This window comes from Lissotriton vulgaris, chromosome 3_1, assembly GCF_964263255.1.
Source record: "Lissotriton vulgaris chromosome 3_1, aLisVul1.2, whole genome shotgun sequence".
NCBI classification, from domain to species: Eukaryota; Metazoa; Chordata; class Amphibia; order Caudata; family Salamandridae; genus Lissotriton; species Lissotriton vulgaris.
Window position 1 is genome coordinate 1,267,037,607 of NC_141689.1, and position 11,960 is coordinate 1,267,049,566.

Here is an 11,960-nt window from a genome sequence, read left to right on the forward strand (position 1 = left end):
AACACTACAAGAAAGGCTACAGCTACTGATTTTACGATAGAACAATACCATCACATTATATTTGATAAATTTCATACATACAACACAAACCATGGAATGATTATGTACTACAAAAAAGATTTATTTATATTGCCTATTTATGAGACACATGAAGGGATAGACATTTTACATTTTACTCTACATATTTATAACACGGATTACCTTATTATTATTTTATACAAACCACCCCAAAAAAGTATAACTTCTCTTTTGGATTTTATCACAAATATTACGGATTTTTACCCCACACACAAATTGATCATTATAGGGGATTTCAATGTGGATGTATCTCAACAAAATGCAAACACCAAGCAATTACTTGGATTCTTTGAAGCAAAATTACAATGTCAACAACTCATTCACAGTTACACAACTAACTACGAATCCATTTTAGATCATATATATACAAATGAACAACTACACAACTATGGTACTTTAGAATGCTATTACAGTGATCATAAAGCAATATGGGTTTGTATTTAGCATGTTATAACACATTTTCTATTTTAGATGATGTCTATTGAAGAAATCATGAACATTAATACCGATGACAACAAACCATATCAGAAACCCATACGAGTTAATGTCATCCACTGCTCTGGAAAAACTACTTACAAAAATGCAAAACAAGAACAGAAAATTCTATTTCATTTGGCTCTAGCAGATAAAACTGGAACCATGAAATGTACTTGCTATCAAGAAAATTTATATGAGCAAACTAAAAGTAACTGTGGACTACTAATACGCAACTTTATCATCAAAAACAAAACAATTTTAATTACTAAGCAAACTAAAGTAACAAAATTTCCCGCTATGAACATTGAGGAGGGCCTGATCCAACAAGCAAAGAACATTTTGCATCCGCCTGCACCATCGGCTTCTCCCATTAAGGAAATAAAACGTGCAAGTCTAAAAAGTCTTATGACCGTTTCAGGGACAATAATTGCCGTAAGTATGGACGCAAACATGTCATCATGTCAACTAAAAAAAAACATTAGCAATGCAATAGGTCTCGCATTAGAAAAGTTGGACTTATTGGTATTGTAAATAACATATCTTTTTTATTTGTTTGTTTTTAAAATTGCAAGTCTAAAAAGTCTTATGACTGTTTCAGGGACAATATGTGCCGGAAGTATGTACAAGTACAAAGCCATTTTTAGAAATAAATTATGCAATCTTTTAGAAAAGGATGTTCATTTGGGTCCTTAAATATGATAGATTATATTGCCATTCATACAACGCACTAGTACTATGTGTTTTTACAGTCACTATTTAATACAATGCTTACTTTTTGTGTAGGAAGAGGACGCAAAGACTGTCTTTATCAATGGGCAAGATACCCCACTGAAATCGATTACTTTAAAAGATGCAACAGATGATATAAAAGTGACACTGTGGAGAGAAGCATCACTATTTAAAATACATCTTGGAGAATATGTTACCCTCACTCACGTAACTGTCCATGAATTCAATGCACAGAAAATTTTGAATACAACGCGCCATAGCAAAATGGAGGTAAGCACAACAAACTAAACATTTTGGGAATATCTCTTTCAGCCACTCTGGGCCTTTCACCCACTCTGGCCCTTGCACCCACTCTGGCCCTTGCACCCACTCTGGCCCTTGCACCCACTCTGGCCCTTGCACCCACTCTGGGCCCTTTCACCCACTCGGGCCCTTTCACCCACTCGGGCCCTTTCACCCACTCGGGCCCTTTCACCCACTCTGGCCCTTTCACCCACTCTGGCCCTTTCACCCACTCTTGCCCTTTCACCCACTCTGGCCCTTTCACCCACTCTGGCCCTTTCACCCACTCTGGCCCTTTCACCCACTCTGGCCCTTTTACCAACTCTGGCCCTTTCAACAACTCTGGCCCTATCACCCACTATGGCCCTTTCACCCACTCTGGCCCTTTCACCCACTCTGGGCCTTTCACCCACTCTGGGCCTTTCACCCACTCTGGCCCTATCACCCACTCTGGCCCTATCACCCACTCTGGCCCTTTCACCCACTCTGGCCCTTTCACCCACTCTGGCCCTTTCACCCACTCTGGCCCTTTCACCCACTCTGGCTCTTTCACCCACTCTGGCCCTTTCACCCACTCTGGCCCTTTCACCCACTCTGGCCCTTTCACCCACTCTGGCCCTTCACCCACTCTGGCCCTTTCACCCACTCTGGCCCTTTCACCCACTCTGGCCCTTTCACCCACTCTGGCCCTTTCACCCACTCTGGCTCTTTCACCCACTCTGGCCCTTTCACCCACTCTGGCCCTTTCACCCACTCTGGCCCTTTCACGCACTCTGGCCCTTTCACCCACTCTGGCCCTTTCACCCACGCTGGCCCTTTCACCCACTCTGGGCCTTGCACCCACTCTGGGCCTTTCACTCTGGACTTTTCACCCACTCTGGCCCTTTCACCCTCTCTGAGCCTTTCACTCTGGACCTTTCACCCACTCTGGCCCTTTCACCCACTCTGGCTCTTTCACCCACTCTGGCCCTTTCACCTACTCTGGCCCTTTCACCCACTCTGGCCCTATCACCCACTCTGGCCCTATCACCCACTCTGGCCCTATCACCCACTCTGGCCCTATCACCCACTCTGAGCCTTTCACCCACTCTGTCCCTTTCACCCACTCTGTCCCTTTCACCCACTCTGGGCCTTACACAAAACATAAAGTATAAAAATGTACTAACTAATTGTTGCATTTGTTTTCTCTCAACAGGTAACAGCCCCACCACAGGAAAAGATGGACATTCAAATTTATGGCATCGAAAGCACCGAAGATGAAACTAGTGTTATCACAATTAGGGTGACAAACACAGAGGAATATCAATCAATGCCCATAGACAATGAGATACTAATTAAATGGTTTATGTTAGATGATGAAGTTGACAACATCGGAGATGCCCTAGTACATTTTTTGCCGCAAACTTTTGAGGTGCTCTTTTGTAATGGAAAAATCATAAATATTCTTAAAGAAAAAGACGATGACATATGTTCAGACTAAAATTCGCATGTTGGCAGGCTATCATATTTTTGTACAAAGTTAAAAAATAAATATTTGTGTGTTTTACAAAAATAAAAAGGTGTGGAATACAAATTATAAACCTCTATGGTATTTTTTTCACTACAGAAGGGAAATTATAACTACTAATACACTCAATTCATACAACATAGTCACACCCACATACAACATTCAGCCAATCCATCTCACATAAAGAAAAAAATACAAAATACACACACTCTGTAGCTTGCACGCACTGCAGTAGTATGTATGAATGAGACTGTTGGTGTGCTAAATACGCCTGTGCTGGTGCAGAGTGATGCTGTGTTGTTGCTCAATGTTACTGTGGGGGTGCTGAATGATGAGGTGGTATTGCTGCGTGTTGCATTGGTAGACATCAGTGATGACGTTGTTGGGAGAAGTGCAACTGTTGTGGTGCTGAGTTATGCTGTGGTGGTAATCATTGAACACCAACACAGCACCACTCATCATCAGCACAGAACAACACATCGCAACAACAGCATTACTAAGCACCACACTAACATCACTCAGCAACACACCAACATCACTCTACACCACCATAACAGCATCATTCAACAACAACAACATACAAAAACACAAACACACATTACATTACAATAAACATTAACACATGCAAAATACTCACATATGCCAATCACACCCTCACTCACCCTCACTCACCCTCAACCCCTCACCCTCACTCACCCTCAATCATACTCACTCACCCTCAACCCCTCACCCTCACTCTCCCTCAACCCCTCACCCTCACTCACCCTCAACACCTCACCCTCAAGCCTTCACTCACCCTCACGCTCACCCACCCTCACTCACCCTCAACACCTCACCCTCAACACCTCACCCTCACTCACCCTCAACACCTCATCCTCAACCCCTCACTCACCCTCACTCTCACTCATCCTCAATCACCCTCAACACCTCACCCTCACTCACCCTCAACACCTCACCCTCAAGCCCTCACTCACCTTCATGCTCACCCACCCTCACTCACCCTCAACACCTCACCCTCACTCACCCTCAACCCCTCACCCTCAACCCCTCACTCATCCTCAATAACCCTCAACCCCTCACCCTCACTCACCCTCAACGCCTCACCCTCACTCACCCTCAGCCCCTCACCCTCACCCTCACTCACCCTCAACCCCTCACTCACCCTCACTCACCCTCACTCACCCTCAACACCTCACCCTCACTCACCCTCACTCACCCTCAACACCTCACCCTCACTCCCCCTCAACACCTCACTCTCACTCACCCTCAACACACTGTCACACTACAACAACACACAATCACTTACCACCACAGCACCACTCATCACCACTACAGCATTACTCAGCAGACAAAGGTCATACAATAAAAACATGTACGCTTTTAACAGGCACACACACCAACAGCTATCAATGGACGCTTTCACCAGGCATACACACACAACAATCATCAGTACTGCATTTGTATGTATGAATGACACTGTTGGTGTGAGAAATACAGATGTGGGGGTGCAGAGTGATGCTGTGTTGTTGCTTAATTGTACTGTGTGCGTGCAGAATGATGAAGTGGTATTGCTGCGTGTTGCATTGGTGGACATCAGTGATGACGTTGTTGGGAAAAGTGCAACTGTTGTGGTGCTGAGTTATGCTGTGGTGGTAATCATTGAACACCAACACAGCACCACTCATCACCAGCACAGAACAACACATCACAACAACAGCATTACTAAGCACCACACTAACTTCACTCAGCAACACACCAACATCACTCTACACCACCACAACAGCATCATTCAACAACAACAACATACAAAAACACAAACACACATTACTTTAAAATAAACATTAACACATGCAAAACACTCACATATGCCAATCACACCCTCACTCACCCTCACTCACCCTTACTCACCCTCTACCCCTCACCCTGACTCACCTTCACTCACACTCACTACCTCACCCTCACTCACCCTCAACGCCTCACCCTCAACCCCTCACTCACCCTCACGCTCACCCACCCTCACTCACCCTCAACACCTCACCCTCACTCACCCTCAACATCTCAGCCTCACTCACCCTTAACTCCTCACCCTCAACACCTCACCCTCAACACCTCACTCAACCTCACTCTCACTCATCCTCACTCTCACTCATCCTCACTCACCCTCAACTCCTCACCCTCACTCACCCTCAACCCCTCACCCTCACTCACCCTCAATGCCTCACTCACCCTCAGCCCCTCATCCTCAACCCCTCACCCTCACTCACCCTCAACCTCACTCACCCTCAACACCTCACCCTCACTCACCCTCACTCACCCTCAACACCTCACCCTCACCCTCACTCACCCTCAACCCCTCACCCTCACTCACCATCAACACACTATCACACTACAACCACACACAAACACTTACCACCACAGCACCACTCATCACCACTACTGCATTACTCAGCAGACAAAGGTCATACAATCAAAACATGTACGCTTTTAACAGGCACACACACCAACATCTATCAATGGACGCTTTCACCAGGCGTACATACACAACAGTCATCAGTACTGCAGTAGTATGTATGAATAAGACTGTTGGTGTGCGAAATACGGCTGTGGTGGTGCAGAGTGATGCTGTGTTGTTGCTCAATGGTACTGTGGGGGTGCAGAATGATAAAGTGGTATTGCTGCGTGTTGCATTCGTGGACATCAGTGATGCCGTTGTTGGGAGAAGTGCAACTGTTGTGGTGCTGGGTTATGCTGTGGTGGTAATTATTGAACACCAACACAGCACCACTCATCACTAGCACAGAACAACACATCACAACAACAGCATTACTAAGCACCACACTAACATCACTCAGCAACACACCAACATCACTCTGCATCACCACAACAGCATCATTGAACAACAACACACTATCACACTACAACTACACACAAACACTTACCACAACAGCACCACTCATCACCACTACAGCATTACTCAGCAGACAAACGTCATACAATCAAAACATGTACGCTTTTAACAGGCACACACACCAACAGCTATCAATGGACGCTTTCACCAGGCGTACATACACAACAGTCATCAGTACTGCAGTAGTATGTATGAATGAGACTGTTGGTGTGCTAAATACGGCTGTGGTGGTGCAGAGTGATGCTGTGTTGTTGCTCAATGGTACTGTGGGGGTACAGAATGATAAAGTGGTATTGCTGTGTGTTGCATTCGTGGACATCAGTGATGCCGTTGTTGGGAGAAGTGCAACTGTTGTGGTGCTGAGTTATGCTGTGATGGTAATTATTGAACACCAACACAGCACCACTCATCACTACCACAGAACAACACATCACAACAACAGCATTACTAAGCACCACACTAACATCACTCAGCAACACACCAACATCACTCTGCACCACCACAACAGCATCATTCAACAACAACACACTATCACACTACAACCACACACAAACACTTACCACCACAGCACCACTCATCACCACTACAGCATTACTCAGCAGACAAACGTCATACAATCCAAACATGTACGCTTTTAACAGGCACACACACCAACATCTACCAATGGACGCTTTCACCTGGCGTACACACACAACAGTCATCAGTGCATCCTTTCACCATGCATACACCCACACAAACAGGCATCAGTCCACGCTTTCAACAGTCACACACACCACCGGCTGTAAGTGCACGCTTTCTAACCACTTTTTTTACGTGGCACACACAATTACAGCTATACAAGCATGCTTTGGTGATGTACAGTACTGCAGTATTATGTATAAATAAGACTGTGGGTGTGCTAAATACGGCTCTAGTGGGGCAGAGTGATGATCTGATGTTGCTCAATCGTACAGTGGGGGTGCAGAATGATAATGTGCTATTGCTGCGTGCTGCATAAATGGACATCAGTGATGCCGTTGTTAGGATCAGTTCTACTGTTGTGGTGCAGAGTTATACTGTGGTGGTAATCATTGGACAACACTCTACAACGACACTGCACCACTCATCCCCAACACTCATCAGCACTACAACATTACTCACCAGACAAACGTCACCAAAAAAAACGTAAACAGTGCATACATACTACCAATAAAAATACTTCAATGTGAACAACAAAAGGACAATGCAAAGCTGTGAAACAAAACACGTACGGCGAAACGCAAAACAAAAATAGCTAACAGCAATCTAAAACTTTTTTGGGTACAGGAGGCGAGTTCAGACGGAAGTACACTACAGGACCCGCATACCAAAACGACACGCGCAAACATAACTCAATGAATGGCAAAAAAACGAACTAAATAGCAGCCATTGGTAACATCAAAAAAAAAACTCTAAAGAAAGGAGCCGGACAGAACCAAAGTGCGAGCAAAGCAAGACCCCAAACAATAATTAGATTCATATCACAAAAAGCAAATTCATAAACCAAAGTGTAACAACTCACAAAGGCACTCTTTAATAATATAAAAATAAAATAGTAATTACCTGTCGATCGTAGCAGCTCATTCACTGAAATGTAAAGAACACAAAAAAAAACACACAAAGAGAACATAAAAAGTGCATACATCATACCTTTAACTAAAACTATAGAAAAAATAAAAGGCCATAGCATAGCAGCGAAACAAGTCACATACGGGTCAAAACCACACAAAAAAAGCCAAGTCAGAGAAAAAACAAACATCAGAGTGCAAGCTCAGGCGAAACGAAACTAGAGGAACTGCATACCAGGAAGACACTAGCAAACATTAGTCAATGCATGGCGAACAATCAACTTAAAGACGAGCCACTAATAGCATAAATAACAAGAAAAATACCAGACACAAGGCAATTGCGACCGAAAAACACGTACGGCAAAACGGAACTCAATCCATGGCAAAAAATAAAACTAAATAGCAGGCATTGATAACATACAAAACACACTCTAAAGAAAGGAGCCGGACAGAAACTAAGTGCGAGCAAAGCAAGACCGAAAACAATAATTATATTAACATCACAAAAAGGAAATGCATAAACAAAAGTGTAACAACTCACAAAGGCACTCTTTAATAATATGAAAATAAAATAGTAATTACCTGTCGATCGTAGCAGCTCATTCACTGAAATATAGAAAATAAAAAAAAAACACACACAAAGAGAACATAAACAGTGCATACATAATACTTTTAACTACAACAATCAACAAAGAAAATAAACAAACATAGCGGCGAAAAAAGTCACATACGGGTCCAAACCACACAAAAAAAAGCCACGTCGGAGAAAAAATAAACATCAGAGTGCGACCTCAGGCGAAACGAAACTACAGGAACTACATACCAGGAAGACACTAGCAAAAATTAGTCAATGCATGGCGAACAATCAACTTAAAGACGAGCCAGCATTCGCATAAATAACAAGAAAAATCCCAAACACAAGGCAAGTGCGAGCTAAATAATTTGAAAATCCAAAAACACATTACATTCACAGAAATAAAACCTTATACAATTTTAAGGACAAAATTACTAAGTCACTCTTTATATATATTTTGACTAAAAAGGGAATTAGCTGGCGCGCGTACCACATCAGTGACTAAAGCATAGAAATCCGACAAACTACACATAAACCGCCACAGTGCATACATAATACGTTGAAAACAAAACGTAGCACTGAAATTTGCCTACATAGTAAAAGAGAGACAACATTTTCAGCAAAAAAAATTAAAAACATTATATATAAGAAATAAAATTCGCAAATAAAAACAGTACATAAACAAACAATATTTTGTCTTACCTGCAAATATACACGGAAGATATACGTAACTGACTTTAGCGTCAAAAACGTGCCACAAGAATGACGTATTACATTCAAATATTCGACGATAACAATTTGTGTTTAAGCACTTTCGACAAATAATATATTTAATAAATTCTTTTCAAATGGATATTATTAAAAAAACATAAATAAAGGAAAATAACAATTAAAATATACAATACACTCAAAAGCTATACAATAATGCATTTTAGCCAATAAATACAGTATGTTGCACCAACTCGCACATATGCAAATCATCAAAAAGCAATACATACAAAAAATACAGAATAAAAGGAATAATCATACAAATAGACTACTTCTATACATTATAAAAACTTTCCCAAACAAAACATTATAGGATTGCAAAATATAATAAACAAGTACATACCACAAATCTTACAACGTTCGCCATTTAAAACACCTAACACATACAAAAATATACATTGCTTTATGTAACATTTATAAACATTCCCATTTTTTACAGCATCGATCTTTTACAACAGTACAAAAGTATATTGTAAGTCAACGGTCGAAAATACACAAGTCGCAATACAAATAAAACACTCATACATCCTAATAAAACATTACTACTAATAATTAGATACACACAAGTAATAATACTTTCAAATTAATGTACTCAATGTTAAAAAATGTACATCTTACCTGTCAAACGACGCAGCAACAACCACGGAGGAATAACACGCCTTTACCGCACGAACATTCCCACCAATCTAGAAAACGCCCCGTTGACGCACGTCAAACGCAAAGCTACGTCACACAACGTAGCGCTGCGATTGGCTAAAAATGACGTCACTCTAAACATTACATCACCATCAACAAAAAAACTAGAACGCTAACATCCCTTACGTAACAAACGTAAAGGGAATACATAGCGTACTACACTTTAACAGAACACAAATAAAAACACAATTTAACAAAATGCACTAAACACTTTTAAAACCAATACACATACAAAAACACTAAGACACATTACATTACAATAAACATTAACACATGCTAAAGACTCACATATGCCAATCACACCCTCAATCACCCTCACTCACCTTCACTCATCCTCACTCACCCTCAACACCTCACCCTCACTCACCCTCAACGCCTCACCCTCACTCACCCTCAACCCCTCACCCTCACTCACCCACACTACCTCACCCACCCTCAACACCTCACTCACCCTCAGCCCATCACCCTCAACACCTCACCCTCAACACCTCAGCCTCACTCACCCTCACCCACACTCACCCTCAACAACTCACCCTCAATCACCCTCAATCACCCTCACCCTCACTCACACTCAACTCCTCACCCTCACTCACATGCAACACCTCACCCTCACTCACCGCTTCACACTCAATCACACTCACGCACACTCACCCACCCCCACCCACACACACCTTCACACCCTCAACCTCACTCACCCTCACTCACCCTCAACACCTCACCCTCACCTTCACTCAACCTCACCCTCACTCACCCTCAACCCCTCACCCTCAGTCAGCCACACTCACCCTCAAACTCTCACCCGCACTCACCCTCACCCTCACTCACCCTCATCCTCACTCACCCGCAACAACTCACCCTCACTCAACATCAACCCCTCACCCTCACTCACCCACAACACCTTACCCTCACCCTCACTCACCCTCACTCACCCTCAACACCTCACCCTCACCTTCACTCACTCTCACACTCACTCACCCTCACTCACCCTCAACACCTCACCCTCATTCACCCTCACCCACAATAACCCACACTCACCCTCAAACACTCACCCTCACTCACCCTCACCCTCACTCACCCTCACTCACCCTCAACACCTCACCCTCACTCACCCTCAACACCTTACCCTCACTCACCCACAACACCATACCCTCACCCTCACTTACCCTCACTCACCCTCAACACCTCACCCTCACCTTCACTCACCCTCACCCTCACTCACCCTCAACACCTCATCCTCAACCCCTCACTCACCCTCACTCTCACTCATCCTCACTCACCCTCAACACCTCACCCTCACTCAACCTCAACACCTCACCCTCACTCACCCTCAACACCTCACCCTCACCCCCTCACCCTCAACACCTCACCCTCACTCACCCTCACCCTCAACACCTCACCCTCAATCAGCCTCCCTCACTCACCCTCACCATCACTCACCCTCACTCACCCTCAACACCTCACCCTCACCCTAATTCACCCTCACTCACCCTCAACACCTCACCCTCACCTTCACTCAACCTCACCCTCACTCACCCTTAACCCCTCACCCTCAGTCAGCCACACTCACCCTCAAACTCTGACCCGCACTCACCCTCCACTCACTCACCCTCACCCTCACTCACCCGCAACACCTCACCCTCACTCACCCTCAACCCCTCACCCTCACTCACCCACAACACCTTACCCTCACCCTCACTCACCCTCACTCACCCTCAACACCTCACCCTCATTCACCCTCACCCACACTCACCCACATTCACCTTCATGACCTCAGCAACACACCCTCACATGCCCCCACACTCACACACCCCCACCCTCACACACACACGCCCTCACAAACTCTCACACATCCTCACACACCCACACACATTCTCAATAAGCATCACACCCTCACCCTCGCCCACCCTCACTCACCCTCACACCGTCACCCTCACACCATCATCCCCTCACCCTCACTCACCCTCAACATCACTCACCCTCAACACCTCACCCTCAACAACCCACTCACCCTCACTCACTAACGCTCACCCACCCTCACCTCCACTCACCCTCAACACCTCACCCTCAACACTTCACCCTCACTCACCATCAACACCTCACCCTCAACACCTCACTCACTCTCACTCTCACTCATCCTCACTCATCCTCAACCCCTCACCCACACTCAACTTCAACACCTCACCCTCACTCACCCTCAACATCTCACCCTCTCTCACCCTCAGCCACTCGCCCCCAACACCTCACCCACACTCACCCTCACTCACCCTCAACACCTCACCCTCAATCACCCTCCTTCCCTCACCCTCACTCACCCTCACCCTCACTCACACTCAACGCCTCACCCTCACTCACCCT

The 11,960-nt window shown here is 44.6% G+C and overlaps 1 protein-coding gene across 1 annotated transcript; it reads left to right on the forward strand.

Annotated features, from left to right (window-relative positions):
* Positions 1-549: 549 nt before the first annotated feature.
* Positions 550-3,046, forward strand: LOC147727780 (uncharacterized). Its single transcript, XM_086963177.1, has 3 exons — positions 550-987; positions 1,339-1,554; positions 2,762-3,046. The coding sequence occupies exons 1-3, from the start codon at positions 550-552 to the stop codon at positions 3,044-3,046; spliced, it is 939 nt and encodes a 312-aa protein (XP_086819303.1).
* Positions 3,047-11,960: the final 8,914 nt, after the last annotated feature.

Bases quoted from the DNA above. Each gene is read 5' to 3' on its own strand.
- LOC147727780 (XM_086963177.1), top strand. From the start codon at position 550: ATGATGTCTATTGAAGAAATCATGAACATTAATACCGATGACAACAAA. The intron at 988-1,338 runs GTAAGTATGGAC...CTTTTTGTGTAG, and splicing joins TTTCAGGGACAATAATTGCC to GAAGAGGACGCAAAGACTGT. The intron at 1,555-2,761 runs GTAAGCACAACA...TTCTCTCAACAG, and splicing joins CGCGCCATAGCAAAATGGAG to GTAACAGCCCCACCACAGGA.